Source organism: Leptosomus discolor, chromosome 3 (assembly GCF_034619465.1).
Source record: "Leptosomus discolor isolate bLepDis1 chromosome 3, bLepDis1.hap2, whole genome shotgun sequence".
NCBI lineage: Eukaryota > Metazoa > Chordata > Aves > Leptosomiformes > Leptosomidae > Leptosomus > Leptosomus discolor.
The window spans coordinates 52,818,443-52,836,893 of NC_141393.1; the positions used below are offsets into that span (position 1 = coordinate 52,818,443).

The window sequence follows — 18,451 nt, forward strand, 5'->3', positions numbered from 1 at the left end:
GAACGAACCCCTAGTTTCACCACTCTGTTTAGGAAAACTGTCCCACTCCTACTTTTAAAATGGATTAAAAACTAGCAGAAATCTGGCAATCCCTTGTCGCCTGACTCTGCCTCTGCTGGAGTTGGAAAAAAACCTTCTGCCCAAGACAGGCATCAACTTTACTATTTTTGAACTTTTGAGCAAGTCTTCTCGCAGAGAGGCTTCAGGACCTTCTCTGAGCATCTCTTTACACCTACAACCCTGGACAGAAAACACAAGCAAACTGATAAGCTGGTGCAGGTGCACTGAGGCCTGACAGAAGCTACGGCTGCGCTGCAGGCTGCCTGCCATCACAGGATTTTATTTCTGCATCGTTATTGGGCAATGCTAAGGTGGGTATTAAGACAGTCTGCCAAGATAAATTAAAAGGTCTCCTGGTCCTTAACAAGAAACAGTATCCCCACCCTTGATTTAGAGGTTACGGGTGACACTGCACATTATGTTCACCTTGCTTTGGTCTCTGCCTGAAGTTTAGACGCACTAACATGTAATCACGAGCAGCCATGCATGATTTGAGACACTTGGCTCCTGGTATCAGTCGATGCCCAGTCCTGCAGCATAAAGACCAACCAGGGATCTCTTCACGCAAGTTCTGTGAACAAAAGACCGTGCTGCCTCCTTTGGCAGCAGGGACACTCACTGCGTATTGTTAGTTTGTGCGCTGCTGCGAAAACATATTGCCATCATTCAGCTGCTCAGGAGCTCCAGCCACTGCGCAGGGGAATGCTATACTGAAAACCTTCACAAATTTTTGTTGGAAGTGGGCCAAATGGAGCTGTGGTTGTTACCGGGTACAAATGCAGTGACATTATCCCAAGGCATGCCGAGTGTTTAAGTCTTCCAAATAAATACCTCCACACTCCCCTTAGGGATGACCTATCATCCCAGACCAGAAAACGCTTTCCCACTTTGGATGAGGAAAAAGCAGACCACCTCTGCCATGCTCTCCCTCCCTCTCTCTGCAGTTTAAAAGCTACAGTTCTATGAAATCAGGACCTACACATGGTGATCATCCCATGCATCATGTCCAGCTCTGGCTTTTCTAGTTTAAAAATACGAAAGAAAAAGTTAACGTACACTTCAGGGATCAGGATGTAACATTAAATCCTTTTGCTAAGTGGTGTCTGGACTGTGCAGAGCCTTGGTCCCTGACAACAGGGCTTCAATGATGGAAAGACTGGCATTATTAATGACAGAAGTGCTGCTGTTCAATGTAAACTTTGTAAGTCTGCATGCCCAAATTCCTGCAGAAATACTATAAAGCTGTTTTCTGACCAGTTGAGGTAGGCCAGCCCTTTTTAGCAGCCTCCTCACACTAAGCCAAGGGGCTTTATTTTTTTAATACAAGACCCCCACAACAATTAAGTCACCTACAATGGAAATCAGTGTTTTTGTTCACTTGATACAAGCAAATACAACTACTAACCTCATGAATAGTTAAAATCAAAAACATTTACAAGAAAGGTACCTTTGAAATTCACAGAAGCAAACAGATTTGATTGAACTTTATGCTTTCAGGAGTAACATCTAAAAATTGGTAGTGTCAGCTATGCAAGAATTTAACTAGTGGCCAGTATTGTGCATCTGAGAGATCTGTCCAATTTTTAAAGCATTACCAGGGGAACTGAGTACAGGTCCTTGAGATCCAAAAATCTCAGGATGATCACCTCCTCCTTTTTTAAATAAAGTACCACATACCTACAGAAAGGGAAAAAAAAAAGAGCTCACTGCACTGAAACAAAGAGACTAAACCACACTTGGAGATACAAGCCATAATTCAAGCACAGATAGAAAAGCGCAGTTTGAAAGTCTAACAGTACATGCCACACAGAACACACCACTTGGAAGCACTTATTTACTATCAATTTCTCTGCAGGCTAAGATTTTTGATGCATATTTTACTGTACCTTCTGGCCATACAGATCAGAGACCTAAGAACATAAAGGCCCTTCAACTACCTTACTGCTCTCAGTCTGTTAGACTCTTACAGGTACAGATACAGTTTCAGCAGTACCCATTTATGCTTACTTTAATTCATTACCAAAGAAAGACTCGACCTCTTCTCCTTGTAACCCTTCCCTCACTCAGACACAAAAGAAACTTTCTGTCCCATCTAAAAACTTCAGGCAAGAAAGGGACAACATGTATCTCCATTTTCAGCACTGGCAATCCACAGGAAAAAAAAAGAAGTTGCATCAAACCCTTTTGAACAAGGTTATTAAGCATTATCAAAGTAACGGTGCCTCTAGGGATGGATTCCAGCCTGTTCGCAAGTATTATCCCCCCAGCACCGAAACCCAGTGACAACACACACCTCATCTGTCAGTGCTGGAAGAGAGCTGGTGAGAGAACAGTCTCAGAGACAGTAAAAGCGATTAAACTGGAACTGAATGGAGGTAGGTAAATCACTACCATCAAAGTGTTACAGGCACATAAAGGCGCACAGGTGAAGAGGCTAATAAAAACGCTCCTCTAGAAGTGAATACAGCCGAAATATACGGTTTTCAATAAAGGCTTAAAAGAAAAGCAGACTCGGGAGAGGGGCTGCGAGCAGCTCTCCTCTTCCTGCCTCCTTCCACCTCCCCAAAAGCACCATAAATCGCAGTTAGCCCCCCCCCCCCCCCTCAAAAAAACCCACCCAGTATTAAAATACTTCTTTTGCCCAGGAGATAGTGGGGTTCAAGTCCCTGGAAAGTTTACACGAAGTTTAACTACAGATATTTCTTTTCTTCCCCACCCCCCACCTCCCCTTCTGCAGATTCCCCTTCCTTTTCCAAACGGGAAAAGTCTGCAAGGAGGAGGGAGGACGGGCAGGGGAGAGGAGGCAGGAATGAAAGGCGGCCCCGACCCGCTGCGAGGGGCGCCGGGGCAGGCCCGCAGGCTTCGGCTCCCTACCTGGAGGGTCCATTTCAATGTAAAATATCAGCTCAGTGGAATAGGGCATCATCACTTCCCTCCAGTCCGTGTCATCGCGGTCCATGTCCCACACGGTGTTGTACATCGCGACAGTCAAGTCCCGGCAGGTTTATAAATAACAGATTGGCTTTCCCGGCTTTTAATGAAGAAAAGAAAAAAAAAAAAAAAAAGCGGGGGGCGGGAGGGGGAAGCCGAGAAGAATCCACCCCGCTCTAAAATAGCACTTCTAGGAAAAAAAAATCGCAAAATTAAACTTAATTAAAAAAAACCCACTACACAAGCCACCTCAGCAGCTGCCCTGCAGAAACTAAGATAGGTAGTTATATATGTAATATATAGAGCGTGCTTCTTTTTGTTTAAAAAGACACCTTTCCACAGAAAAGCCACTTTCTTTAATTCTCTCTAAAAATCGCCATTTTCGGGGTATTTTTAAAACACCGGGCTGAAAACAAAACAAAACCCCCATACAAAAGGAGAGGGAGGGTGGGAAGAAGCGGATAAAAAGGGCGAGATTTCAGTCTCTGGATGAATTCTTTCCTCCGGCGGAGGAGGAGGAGAAAGGAGGGGGCGGCGGGCAACAATAACGGCGGGCGCGGAGCCCGAGCGGGGCGGGCGGCGCTGGGGGCCGCTCGGCCAGCCGTCCCCGCCGGCTCGGCTCAGCTCAGCTCAGCGCTGGGCGGGCAGCCCGCGGCGGCGCGTCCCGCCGAGCCCAGCTGGCAGCCCCGCGCGGAGCAGGCGGCGGCCGCGGGCAGCTCCGGCAGGTCGCAGCCCCGGGCTCTCTGCAGCGCTGCCGGCCCCGCTCGGTTTCATTTTAAGAGGCTCTGAGGGGCCCAACCGTCGCCAACCGCCTCTTGCCGAGGACGAGGCCACGCCCCCCAGCGCCGCGCGGGAGGGGCCCCGGGGGCGGGGCTTCGCGCCGGCTTTTTAACCCCTTAGAGGAGGACGGCGGAGGGAGGGGGTTGTGCGAGCGGGCGCTTCCACGAGGCAGAGGAGGGGGTGGGAAAAAAAAGCAGAACGGGGAAAAGTCCCTCTTCACGCCGGCGAGACACGCCCAGAAAGAAAGCTTTGCACAAAACTGGACCTTATTTCCCCACTTTCCTAACTTTTACCCGGCTCCCTATCGCCACTGCGGCCGCCTGCCTCGCCGCCTTTTCCTAGCGACCCCCCCCTTCTAAGGAGAGCAGGGGAGGTGGTAAGTCCCTCGGCTGGCCTGTCGCCAAGGGGCTGCTCCGCGGAGCACGCGCGGGGGGCGGGGGGAGTCGAGCCCAGTTGCCAGAGCTGCTTCCTTTGTCTGAGGGAGCAGCGAGCGCCGGGATTGGCAGAGGTCTCCGGGCAGTCCACCCAATCAGCTGTTGGCGAAGCCGGCCGGCTCGATGGCGATTGGCTGGGAGGCCCAGTTACTAAGCGGGACAAAGAAAGGCGAGCGCTGAGTCGGAGAGGGGGGACGGGGCTGAGGGGGTGCGCGGGCACCCCGGCCCCGCGTTCGGCCGGGGCAGCCTCTGGGCTGGGCCCTGCGCCCCCCGCTACAACCGGCCCCGGCGCTACCGGGGAGGGGGGGACGCCCACACCGAGGCGCTGCACCCCCTCGGGCCGGCGCCCCGCAGCGCCGGGCCTACCTGCTGCCCCCCCAGCCAGGACTGGCCTCCCTTTGGGGTTGGGGTCAGTGGGAGAGGGCCGCGGCCTAGGCCCGGGAGGCCCCTTTGCTGGCAGAGCTGCTGTCCCCATCCCCGGCTGGGGCCTGGGCTGACCGACCCCACCACGCCACCTCCTAGCTGCCTGCCCTGCTGCTGCTGCTACCAGAAACATGTACTCTCCTCCCTGCCTTACTTCTGCAGGTCCCTGGCAGCCGTCTGTTGTGTATGCCAAATAATAACCTGAGCATTTCAGAGGGCATTGTAACCATCCACTAACTATAGAGTGTGACCCCAGGGAAACCCAACACTCTTTCTAGCGACATAACCAGGGGGAAAAGAAGAGGAAAAGGCACCAAACTGGATGGCTGCCTCTCACACTCTTTGGGATAAGCCTGAGCCGCAAACACACCCAAAACTGAACCTCAGCTTGCCTGCCAGCCACAGCCCGATGGCCAGACCCTGAGCTCGCAGCCCACAAGCACCAGTGGGAGACAGAAATGCAGCCAGCTCGGCAGCCAGCCTCAGTCTTAGCACGGTGAAGCATCCTTAAAGAAAGGCAAAATGATAGCTGTTGAGAAATTAAGGAAAAGCCCTTTCCAGAGACACTTCCAACCAGTGTTGCAGGCACAAGTATGGATGAGCACCTTGATCTGCTGTGCAGATGTCAGAACAGAAAACCCAGCACAGACGTTGCCTGCTTTATTTGCACTTTAAAGCATAAAAGAGAAAGTTATGAATAATTTCCCCTGCTCTAGCATCAGGTAGAAAGCTCCTGAAAACACTCCTGGCTTAGGTGAACTGGAGGGTGACTGCAACAGTGGATAACTGAAAGGCTATACCCAGTGTAAGAGTATGTGGGAAGAGCTGGGCACAGAGTGTCTGAAGTTCGCTAATGTATCACAACTTTCACGGCAAGCAGTTGAGAGCAGCACTGCTTCAGTAACAGAGCTCCTTGAGGGATGGACAGCTGCAGAGAAGCACAGGGCTTTGATTCAAATAACTCACTGTAGATAAATTAATTTTATATCCCCATCCACAAAACTCCGATTAATCCATGATAACCAGATATGATTCCTTTTTCTAATTTTTAAATTAAATTTCTTGGCCTGATACAATATATCAGCTCAAGCTTGCTCAAAGTGAAATGCCCCTCCTGAAGCACAACCCCCTCCCAGTGAAATTTAAGTTGGTACCATAGGTACAACCCATTTGCTGCCCACTGGGCGGTGGGTGCAGGTGCAGATGCAGACATGGCTTTGCAGAGCCTACAGTGCTGTGAAATGGGGCTACCATCCCTACTGCAGCCCCCAAACTTGGATTAGCAGCTCTGGTGGGGGGAGGAAGGAGGGGGGGAGGCTTGGTTTGAAATTAATTTTCCCCCTTCCTGCACCTCATTATAAGTTCCACCCACATAAGACCTAATTACTTGGCTTTTATGCTGGCAAAGTGGATTTCATCCTTGCTGTTTCCCATGGTGGTTGCCTTCATTTTCATGGCGGCACTGATGGTTACAGCTTATTGATGTTTTCACTTTAGTGATTTAAAGCAGAATACATTTTGTTATTAGCACTGGTTTCTCTCATTGCTGCTTTAATCAAAGATGCAATTTAAGGCAAAGGATTGTGTGTAATGGTAAACAGTAGGATAATGCCTTGAGAGAACAGAATATTAATGTGTTTTTATTTCTCAAAACTGTGCTTATAATATATCCAGGATTACTTGGCTCCCAACACACACACATGGGGCGCTCGCTTTCCTACCACCCTGCCTGCCTTGCAATAAGGGGCGAGTGGTTGTGTGCCTGTGGGTGCTAGGGAGCATGGAGAGGGAGGCACATGTGCTGCCTTGCACACTGCAAAATCCCCTCTGCCTGTGCATCTCTCCTCCATGGGCACAAAGTCTGAGCATCCAGCATCATGGCAGTGCCCTCAGAGAACAGAAACACAACCGGGAGAACACTCAGGGATGCTCACCGTCTGGCTGAGCACTAGATCACCCCAGGTTGGGAAAAGCTTCATTCAAACACCGAAATAAAATAATGCCCATAATGGCAATGCTTGAGCAGGGGGCACACTGCTCAAGAAAGGGTCCTGGTGCCCCACGCTAAGGCTGAAAGGCAAGAAGTGAGCGCAGCATCTCCTGCCTCCCTGACATCCCCCTGTTGATGGCCATGCGTTCGCTCGCTTTCATTTCCTTGGATCTGACAATTTGCATTTCAAGGCAAGATTAAATATTGAAGTTTTTGAGCACTTCCATGTGCTTCAGGAGGAGCCGAATGGACCCGCGCTGGAACAGGCTGAACACAGAAAAGCCATTTGTGCCAAACTGCTTGGTTTCCTCTTTGCCGAGCCATGATAATGTGATATCTGACAGCTGAATGTCGGCCACAACAGGCTTTTATAGTTGGAGGGGTGGAGGAAGGAGGGGGGCTGAATCCACAGTGCTGCCAGCCAAACGCGCTAAAATGATGGGAGATTTTTGGGGAAGCTGGAGACTCCTGGCCACTCCCCAGATCCGAATATTAGCTTCATCATTAGCACAAACTCAGGGCCTGCTGGAGGGGAGTTTGTAGAAGGTAAAGCTGTGTTCACGTGAGAAAGGATGACTCCCAGGCCGGCAGTAAATGCTACATGAAATTACTAGCCTTGTGCTGCCCAGACACTGGGATTTGTGGAGTATCTGCCATAACTGGTGGCCAGCTTCCCATGGGGGCGGCCACACCTTGCAAGTAACAGCATGAGAACAACCAGTTGCGGCAGTTTGGTTCAGTTAACGGATTATTCCTGCCTGTTTCTCACCTCCCGGTGACGACGAGATGAGGGAAGGCAGGTCTGCTTTGGCTCAGATGCTGCTGCTGGAGGTCTCAGCACAGCTCAGTGCACTGCAAGCTAAACCTGGGGCTTGCTGGCAGGAGAAGTGGTGGGAAAGGCAGAGGTTCATCCTGAACCAGTATGGTGTTGGCAGCACAGGGACGGTGCAAGCACCATCTTCCCCTGGAATTGTGCAATCTGAGTCCCAAATATACCCCAGAGACTACAAAAAATCTGCCACCAGATTATTAACCCTGTGGGGGTGAAGTAGCAGCAGTTTCCCTCCCCGCATCCTTCTGCACCTTCCTGTGAAATGCAGTGGGTGTTTTTAACAAGGGCTGTGCACTCTGCTTTAGAGTCATTTTGTGTCCTAATAGGCTGCAAAACAGTTGCCTTGCTCCACCCCAGATGCGGCCGCATTTCTGTGGTGAGGAAAAACTCTGGCAAGTGTGCTGAAGTCGGGTGCTTCGGTTTGAAAATTATATATTGCATTAAAAACCTGTATTAAAGAATAATATGCGGTCTGCAAAAACATTCAAATGAAACACTTCAATGTTAGGAAGTGTCTTATTTACAGCTGTCAGAGCCACTTGTGCCCTCTTCCCTTCCGTGTCCACATGACAATGAAAGAGGTTGAAATAGGGGCTCATGTATGTAAAGGTTGTAGCATGATGCATGCACACAGAGTTGAGCTTGCGAGGAATCATACATTAGGCATTTCCTAACTTAAAAGCACTTGGCTTTGCATTGTAAACAACGTTCTTTTAACACACGAAATAACATTAAAAAAAAAGAAGAAGATCTTCTAAATAAATATCTACAACGTAGGTTATTGCAGCTGGACCTAATGTATTCCCCAGCAAAGTTTGGACTGGCATTTCCTCACTGCTCCGGAGGTTTCTGCCCCGAAAATCGCAGGAGTAACGGTCAGGGCTAGAAGCGGAAAGCCGCTCTCCTGCAACGGGAGAGGAGGTGTGTGTGGGTTTCGCAGCCAGGCAGCACATGCCAAACCTGCGCTCTGCCCACTGGTGTCCGGGGTGGACACGTCTGTGCTGAAGGGTGCCTGGGCATGGGTGTGTGAGGGGGTGGGCACAGGGGGGTGAGGGAAAGGACACGCCGCGCGAAGCTGTGCTGAATTGCTGCTTTGGCAGACAGCACCGGGCTAGCTCTTTAGAAAGTTCACGTTCAGTTATTGTTTTGACAGGCTGCCAAAGTTTTCCTGAGGAATGCAGGCAGCAGAAGGGAAATGGCGATTTTCAAACTTTTTTTTTCTATAACTCAGCCAAACCAGAATGGAATTTCATGGGAAAAGCGAAAGGTACATCTCTAGCCTCGGGGCATTGTTGCTGCCAAATTTCAGAGGCTGGCTGTGAACAATGGAGGTGTCAGAGCATCTCCAAAGCAGCACACACTTGCACGCACTCACATGTGCTTGCACACACTCACACACACAGTGGAAGCATCTTCTCTAACGAGTGCTCCCACCCTACACCCAACGGACCCAGAAGACTGATACTAACCCATAGTGCTTAAAAAAAAAAAAAGTATCCGTGGTGTAAAAGCAGAAGACAAGGCCAGTTTGTAGCTGATGAAAGGGTTGCAGCTTGGCCTTGGGAGGAGGCTCAGGTCCTCTCCCCACCCGTATCCCAGCCTGCAGCCAGCTGTGCACGGTGTTTCAGGGACCCCTCAGCCATAGGGGGGGACCTCTTCTCCTCACGTGCTCTTCACTATGTCAGTCCCAGAGCTGCAGGGTATTTTTGCAGGTCTTCCTACCCCTAGGAAGGGCAGGAGGTTGCAAACTCCCCTCCTCCTTCTCCATGGAGGTGGCAGAGCAGCCGGGGAACCGGGCTGCTGTGCTGCAGCAGCCCAGGGTCTGCGGGGCCATGGAACTGGGCTCGGGAGCTGCCAGTTACCTTACATTTTCCAGTACACTAATTTCTCTTGTCATCTTGCCAATGACAAACAGAGAGAGTTAAACAGAGCAATCCATTAAAGAAGCAGCCTGACAGACCGATTGTTAAGGGTTTCAGCGATCCCCATTTACACTGGCTTGAAAAAAATTTTGCCTCGAGCAGCTCCAATTACAGAATTATCGGGCCACACTCTGGTCCCTTTGTGCACTTCGCATCTCTGTCATCGTTCCAGGCCTCTCTCTATTTAGTCACTTGGAAATGGTGAGAAAAATGGAAGGAGATTGTAACAAGTTCAGAGAAATTAGAGGGAAAAGAGAGATAGAAAAAAGCCCCCCCCCCAATTCTAATGTCCTAACCCAGGACATTTTTGAAATGTAACACTGCACAGGAATTGAAAATATTTTTTGCTCCCTCTATTCATTGCTTTAATGCACTGGAACTACTTGCCTAGATTTTTTTTTTTTCCCGAGGAATGTACAATAACCACTCTGTAAATTCCTCAGGTCTGATTTTAAGAGGAACTGTAGAACATTATTCATGGAGGAAACAAATAAGCCCAATACCTTCCTGCAATAACTCTTTCTTTTTAATAAACATGGCAGTGTATGATTCGATCACAGCTAGTGATGCAAGTGGCAGGAAGAGGAAATCAACAGCATGTCTAGGAAAAGCAAGGTCTCGTCCCTGGTCTGCTGCCATCCTACTTGGTGACATTCAGGCTGAATTGCCAGCACTGGTTTGAAGGTGGCACCATTCCTGGTAGGAGGAATTTTGGAAAAGCCCAGGTGAGTGGTCACTTCTGCAAATGCAAAGCTTGAGCTCTGTAGGCTTGTTATTATTATGAAAAAATAAATGCCAACGCAGTAGTTTTCCTGCCTCAGGGTGCAAAGCTGAAGGGTTCCCTAACCCTTCACCAGCGGCTGAGCCAGGCACTGTCACCAATGACACAGCGGCTATGTGACATGGACATTATGCCTCCAACCAAACGTGACCTCAACTATTTATCTTCCAGCAAATTGTCCCATTCCTGGCTTCCTGAATGATTTTATGATCCCATAGCTAGTGTTACCCTAGTACCAGTACCCTTGTGTACCCACAACATGTTTTCTTTTTACCCCACAGTAAGAAACCCCCCCTCTTTTCTTGCAGCGGTGATTATCTAGTTTAACAGAAAGGATAAGTGAGCAAAGCCATCCCTATTTACTGCTGGGGGCAGGTTGAGATCAAGCTTCAGTGCTAATGCACGAGTGAATGCTGGCTTCACTCCGGGCCTACACAGAAGGAAGTTTCTCATCGCTGAGTCCCCAGTCATGCCATGGGACTCCCTTGTCCCCACCCCTTTCCCCGGGATGCGATGGAGCTAACCCATCGCTCTTCAGGTTGAGGGAACCTCACTGAAATGCATCCGTACTCAGAGCTCAGCCCAGCCACAGTAACAGAGACCTCCACCCAAGGTTTTGGGTGGAGATCGAAAGCAGGGGAAAAAAACCCCATAACAACCCAGGGAGCTCTCAGGTGTATTGAACAGTCATCTTGTTTCTTATTAATCACTTAGGCCAAGAAGTGAAACATTGGCAGCATGTTGGCTGGGGTTGTTTTCCTTGCAGTTATCCACGTGCAATTCATGCCTTGGAAAATGACCCATTTACCATCATGCATTGTTGCTTAGCTACACGCGATTTCCCTCTAAGTTTTCCCAAATGGAAACATGGCTCTATTTGCTTTGGAGATCATTTTCCCTGGCTTTCTTTGCTTTACTGTAAATAAGTGCAAGAAGAACAGCCTCTGAACATGAAGCAGGGAAATAAAATAAACAGTGCTATGTAGGGTAATCATTTAAAAACCAGCACATGAATGCGTCGCCTTCCTTCCGCCAAGGTGATGGGCAGGGAGGGCTTGAGTAAAGGCAACTTGCAGATCAGCTTATTTAATATATTTTTTTTCTGTCCTTTGCATTAAGGTTCTTTCCCTGCTAAAGATTTCCAAACCCAAAGAAGGAATTTGGTTGAATAAGGCTGGGTTCCCAAGAGAGGAATATTAATTTCCTGGAGGACAGGTGAGTCTTTAGGGCATTGAGGACTCACTCCGTGTCTTCCCTGCCACTCTTGCGTTATGAGGTCCTAGACATCCTCTAGAAACAGGCAGGAAAACACCTCCCTCATCCCTGCAAACCACTATACCACTTTGCACCACCAGGTGAGACTTTATCACCATCAAACCCCAAAATTTCGCAGATTCACTAAGTCCCAGCTGCAGTGGCATAGCTGTCAGTGGGCATGTGCTGGCAGGCCAGCCACTGCAGCATTGAAGTTCAGCTTCCCAGCACACCAGGTAAATCCTTTGGCTGTTTGCTGGAAGCCTGAGCCCATCAATGCCTACGCTGCACAGATGTCCTCGAAACGTGCAACAAATCCAGAGCATTTGGAAGGCATCGGGTTTACTGCCTGTGCACAAAGGGACTACACGTGTGCGGCTGGTCCCCTGCCTCCTGGGAGCATTGGTCTTGCTAAGCACGTGCCTTAGGGCTGAGCTATGCTGGCACAGTGCTTGTGTCCAGGATTTCCAGATGTCCAGCAGTTCTTGTGTTCCTTAAGGAGCAAAAAACTTGCAACATCTTCAGATTTTACTGATGACAAAGCTTTTGGGTAAAAAGGCAGACAGGTCTCTCTCACAACACATAGGTTGGTATAAACCAAAATGCAAAACCTTTTGTTTCTTGGTGCCCTGAACACATGCTGGACGTGAACTCTTTGCAGAGCATAGGCAAAGCTGGCAGCTGCCGGAACGCTGAGTGCCTGCAGCTTCCAGGAGAAGTGGGACGTCCCAAAGGGTGAGCTCTTGCCCTGCCTTCTGCTGACAAAGCATAAAATGGGTATTGTCTCCAAAAAGAAAGAGGGGAGAGACAAAGTAAATAGTGCGATACTTATTACCAGGCCAACATACTGGGCTAAGGTTTAATTCAACAGTTTCTAGGCCAAGAACCTGCCAGAAAGTCAAGAGGGGTATTGTACCTATTGTACCTGCAAATCCCGCCCAGTGGGTTAACACATCCCAAACACTGTGTGCTCTGTGAGATCTGCCAGCACCTGAAGAAGCCACCTTTACTGCCCCACTGCTTGGAAGCTCTTATCTTGCTTTGACCAAATGTACACAATACAACTTTGTTCTAGGCGATACCTCCCAGATGAATGGCCTCTTAAAAGTGCTTTGAAGAATTAAATGAGAGAAAACAGTAGGGGCGGGGAAAGGCAGGGGAAGGAAAGAAAAGCTTGCTGCTACGCTACAGGAGGCAAAGTTGCTGGATACCCAAACCACTAAATAAGGAGCTAGGAGCAAAGTCAGACTGGAAGAAGCAAACAGGTGACCAGGCTCCCTGCCACCAGAGGCGCCCCAAGACAGTGGCTCAGTCACGAGTATCCACTTAACTGCCCCCTGTGTCCCTGCAGCAGTGATGGGGATGCCATCGCCTGCAGATGCTGTCTGGGTTTGCAGCACTCCAGCTAACCTTCCCGCACCTCCACACACACCAAGCTCAATCACATTATTCTCATCCTCATGGCATGGCCCCATGGCCCCGGCCAGCTCCCTGCAGTGGGTGGGTTTCAGCACAGGGGTTTTGCAGAGCCTGGTGGGTGATGGGATCAGGCAGCGTGTCCTCTCCTTCCCTTTACCATTGCATTCCTGCCACTGAGGTCAAATTCTGCTTCTTGCACTCCCCTCTGGTCTCTGTGGTTAATGGGGACATGCCAGGTCTCTCTTGCCCTGGGCAAAGGGGTGGAGACCTGCTCTTACAAAGTGTGTCTCCTAGCCAGAGCCATAGGCTCCTGCTGTGGGCAGTGGCAGGGAGCGGGGCATGGCTGGTACAGAAGGCAACGGGAGGACCAACATAGCTGTGCTTATGGGATTACAGAGCTTGGTGCTACCATGCTGTCAGAGGGGAGACGGCATGGATGGCTGAGAGCTGCATCCGTCACTCCGGCTCACTGCAGGCTGGGCACCTGCCTTATGTCTTGGAGCTGAATCAGGCCAAGGGCAGTTTTCATGAGTGGAAATCCCTCTGGTTTTATGGTCTTTTAAAGCCTGGAAACACCTGCCTGTTGCTCAGAGAAATGGCAGGCAGGCAGGATAAGAGTCAGGCAGCACCTTCACAAAATCACAGAATGTTAGGGGTTGGAAGAGACCTCGAAAGATCATCCAGTCCAACCCCCCTGCCAGAGCAGGACCACCTAGAGTAGGTCACACAGGAACGCGTCCAGGCAGATTTTGAATGGGTCCAGAGAAGGGGACTCCACAACCTCCCTGGGCAGCCTGTTCTGGTGCTCTTTGCCCCCACGTCTGTCCTGGGTGACCTTTGGGGCCCAGCCCCACTGGCATCTGGTGCCCCTGCAGTTGGTTTGAAGTTGGCCCTGTGAAAATCAAACATCAAAAGGGCTCTTTCAGCAAGGGCTATTTTCACATCAAATGCCTACCTGCAGTCCTGAGCCATCGGGGAGAGAGCTCTTCGTAGAAGGAAAGGGAAGATTAATATTATTTTTCAAAAGTATAATGAGAGGTTTCCACTCCCTGAGCACTTCAGAGTTGGTTTTTGCACAAAGACAGAATAATTCCAACCCCAAAGGAGAGAGAAAAAGAAAAACACAGCAGAGGGGGTTTACAAATGCCTGGAAAAATGGTCAGTCTAAATAGAAAACGTTCATGTCACCATGATTTTGTGGACTGGAGGAGGCTGCTGCTGGGAGAGCCTGACTTTCCCATGGGAATGCACGTCCTCCATCCTCACTCAGAGCAGCCGTGTTGTTCCGGACACCTGCTCAAGCACGGGGAGCACGGGGAGGTGGGGAGAGCCAGACGGGCTGTCAGAGTTGCAAACTGGTGGGAGGGGGAAGGAGAGGACAAAGGGTGGAGAAGCTGCTGGGAGCACCCTCTGGGGCAAGTGGAACAGGGGAAAGCCTTCTGCCAGGTACAAGGCTCCTGTGGCTTCATGGAAAGGTGGCATGAATCTGGCTTAGTGAAGGGCCGGCAGCGTGCCCAGATCATGGCATGGCTCTGCTTTGGAAAGGCAACTGTGACATAAACACCTTCCTCTTAAAAACATGCCATAGCGTCACGGGGGAACCACATCCCAGCAGCCTTGACAGCAAGTTTCTGCTCCGTGAGCATGAGCTGTTGGGCCAGATGGATGTATAAACAATTATTTGATCACTTCCACTGCAGGAACCAACTTGAAAAATACCTCCAATTCATGAACTTGCAGCCTGCTTCTGAAAAAACAGACTAGGAGCAAGGTTCCGCCCTGCAAAATCCCTTGCCTGTGTCTGCTGTGCAACCTTTCTCGTGCCGGGAAATGTTGGGCCAAATGCGGCAGATGCTGTGGGACTGGCAGAGCTGCTCTGGAGCAATGTCCCTGGGCCACTGCATCAGGGGTGGCAGGGCTCAGCATCTGGGACGTGATCTGACCTTGGACAACTTAGTGCCTTGCTTGCTTTCTGCTTCTTGGTCATTCATCAGATGGGGCTGAATCTCTTGCCAGTGTGTACCTCACCTTCCTCTGGACTTGGGGTGTGAATGTGAAGTGAGGTGTGGGACAATCCTTGCAGCCCCAAGCCTCACAGTCACCAGTGACATGAGACACTCAGTGGTTTTCACTTAAAAAGTGGATAGGGAGAAAATCCTTGTGGATAAGGGAGAGAAAAATGCAAAACATGATCCTGAGGGCTCAGAGAAACTCTTCTGGTTAAGCCAAATCTCGCCTTTTCCCAATGCATCTTCACCGCACAAATCCCACTTATGCCCTTAAAGAAATGCTTAAGTGGCCCTTCAGATTCATCTGCTGGCCACTGCAGGGGCAAAGATTTCACATTCACCCAAGAAAGCAGAAAAATCTCCCAGTCCCTCTGCTGGAGATGGCAGCTGATGGCTGGAGGGCAGTGATGAGAGAAAGAAGCAGCAAGAGGGTGGTCAGGCAGAGATTTGTGAGACCATGCTGGCAAGCACCGAGTGCCCCAGCATCCTTCCTCAACAGCTTTCCTGCACACCTGCAGCCAAAGCAATGGGGGTCTGATGGCAGACACAGCTCTTCTCCCCAAGACGTCGGCTGCCTCTGGGAAGGTGGGGAAACCCTGGGAAAATGGCTTTAAGCCTATGACGAGGGCTGATATGCGGCAGGTTGGTGCTGGGAAAGCCAAAGGGCGCGCTGGAAATGGAAGACGCCTGCGGCAGATGATTATGACTGTAGGATATGGCTGGTTTGCTGCCTGCGGGACTTCAAATGCTCTGCCCAAAACAACTTACTCAGATTTACTGTAAGCAGCAGCCGGGCCATCTATAGCTTGTGGTGAACATACCAGCCCTGCCTGCAGAAACGGCTGCTGAAGCCGAGCTGGCCCCTTGCCTGGCAGGCTGGAGGAGGGGACTGGGGAGACTCCACAACCCTGCTCGCCTGCCCCTGTCCCCAGTCCTTGGGAAGAGCGCTTCCCAGAGGTTGATGCTGTTTGTTTGAGTGAAGGCATTGAAATTTGTTGGGCTGCTTGTTAGGGAGGCAACGGGTGAGGAATACAAGTGATGAAATGGGGGTGGGCTCCTGGGTGCGTGTAACACACACATACACATACACGCACACGTGCACACACACACAGCAGACCCGGCTTGGCTGCCTCTGCACTGGCTGGAAACCCCCAGCCAGGGCTGATTCTCACCATTTCTGGGGTTCTTGTCTAACTCCAGAGCCCATGGAGCTGTGCTCACAGGCACTAAACCTGCCAGGGCTGGGCAGGGCAGAAGGGCATGCGGGGTGGGGGGGTGGGGGGGTGGGGAGATGGGGGCCGGATATGCACCCTCCTGCCTGCAAACTTCCTTCTCTCCGTAGCCAGGCCCTGCTGTTCGCAGCGTGATGGCACAGAGCTGCTTGCTGCCTCTCGGCCGTGAAACGCAACTGTTTGCCTCCAGCCAGAGCCCCCCTGTCTGCATGCCAGACCCCTTGGGGCACACCCACCCGGAGCTGGGTATGTGGGAGGAGGAGCTGAAGGGGGGATGCTGCTGCAGGGGCAGACGGGATGCTGTGGCATGGCTATGGAGCTCGTCATTAGGGATGGCTAATTTTCCGCTCACATCAGGACTAGGTCACTGTGAATTTGGGGCTGCCAGTGAGGAAGGAAACCTGGCTGGCTCTTCTGACCTGTGGTGCAGCAATGGCCCCCCTTCCCCTCCTGCTTCCCCAGCATGCATCACTGTTGATTTCCAAGGGGAAATTCAGGAGGATTTTCCTTGGGAGGGGGCTTTGGGGGAGCCAGTGGCTGGTGGGCATGGCAGAGCACAGCCAGAGTTTCTGATGTTCAGAGACTCTGCATGGGCTCAGACCAGAGGGACCCACTACTGCCCATGGGCATCACTGCTCAGCCCTGTGCCAGGCAGCAGCTAAGAAGTGTGGCAGAGGCAGAAGCCCTGTGCTTCGACTAGGAAGGCAACTCTCAAGAGGACACATGTTCATCACCCAAAATCTGTGGTGACCAAATCACGCTTTCTTGTTCTCCAGCAACAACCCCCATCCCAGCATGGAGCTGGTTGCAGAGTGTCCTTGTGTATCTGGTAGCATTTGTGGAGCTCACCCACCACAGGGGGTAAATATAGGAGGCGGGCTTGAAACCTGTCGAGATGCCTTCAAGGTTCTAGGGTCACCTTTGACGCAGGATTCCATGTGATTTCTGGAAGCTGTTATGCAGAAGGCCGGAGCATGCTACCAGAGGGAACTCAAACCTACCACCCCAGCCCTACGCACATGGTCCTGTCAGAATCCTGTGATTGCCCCAAGACACATCCCAAAGGGCAGCAAACCTCTCGACAGGGCTGGGACCCACCGGGGGCTGACATCCTCCCCTGCTGGTGCAGCTGCAGGTCCTGCCACAGCCAGGACCATTGTGGCTGGCTGCCCTGCTGCTGCCAGCTGCAGCCTGGCGCACTCAACCTGACGAAGGTCCCAGTGCCAAGTTCGGAAATGCATGAGGCAGATTTTCTCTTAACCCTGGATGGAGCAGTTACAGCTGCTGCCATGCCCTGGGGAGCCCCCAGTCCCCCATACTGGTTCCACTGCAGTGGCACTGAGGCAGCTGGCTGTGCCAGCGGAAGAAAGGCAGGGAAAGCCCCGACCATTGCAGAAACTACTTGAGTAGCTCAGCAAAGGCACGCAGAGGCCAGGCTGGGTGCCACTGGCTGGCAGCTGGCTCAGCCCCAGGGTGCCCAGGGCTGTGGTTGAGCTGGAAACCCCCCCGGCTGCACCTGGCTTCTGGACTTTGTGCGAGGAGCTTGTGCTGGGGTGGTGGCAGTGGTTCAGTGGTGGTGGCATGGTGGCTATCCGTGTCACCCTGGCCTGGGCTGTGCTGGAGGCTCGCACCCCTCCTGTGCCCCAGGATGTGCTGCCAGATGGAGGGAGACCATGCAAGGTCTGGCCAAGGGGACTCACCATCCCCTCCCGCACAGCCGTACTGGGAAGGAAATTTCTGATATTACTGGGTTCCCAGAAGTCAGGGGAGGTTACAGCCCTGGCTCTGCTGTCTCAGCTCATGCTTCCTCCCCAGTTCAGCCTGCAAACCTGGCACTTGGGGCTTAGCGCTGGTGATGCAGGGCGAGACCAAGGGTAGGCAGCCCTTTGGGGCAGGCCCTGCAGAGTAGAGCCAGGCTCCCGCCAGTGCCAGTGGCTGCTCCAGACATTCTCCTGGCCCCTCTCCCAGCTGGGTCATCTTCACTGCTGGATTGCGCCAGTGGGCTGCGGGCTGCCGCAGAGACGCTTGTTCCGGCAGCACTGCCAGAGCTGCATGCTGCCCAACACCGGCCAGCTTGGTCACATCAGCCTGCACTGCATCCCTGTCCCCCTGCCCCAAAGCCTCCCACTGAAATCCCTTAAATGGGGCATTGCGGCCCCTAGCAGTGGCGCAGGGTCACTGTGCCGTGGGGTGTCATAGAGGTGTGCTGTGGGGCCAAGGGCCAGGATTTTTGCCTCTCCCCTCCCTGGCATGGAGGTGAAGCATCCTGCGAGGGAATACTTGCAAAGGGACGGATCCTGCTTGCATGCAGCCACAGTGCTGATGCCCAGCAGTGGTCATTGGTGCCCTGGGCTCTGAGGACCTATGAACCGGATCCAGTGCAG

General features: G+C 51.6%; 1 protein-coding gene across 4 annotated transcripts in view; it reads right to left on the minus strand.

Annotated features, from left to right (window-relative positions):
• The window catches only part of PIK3R3 (phosphoinositide-3-kinase regulatory subunit 3), a 74,510-nt gene that overhangs the window by 22,719 nt on the left and 33,340 nt on the right, over positions 1-18,451 (minus strand). For 3 of the 4 annotated variants that reach the window (XM_086462004.1, XM_086462003.1, XM_009960164.2), the window contains exon 1: positions 2,935-3,040. The exons of the other annotated variant lie outside the window; for it this stretch is intronic. In XM_086462004.1, coding sequence (XP_086318130.1) covers positions 2,935-3,040 — 106 coding nt within the window. Of the gene's footprint in view, positions 1-2,934; positions 3,041-18,451 lie in introns of those variants that run through there. 4 annotated transcript variants of the gene reach the window in all.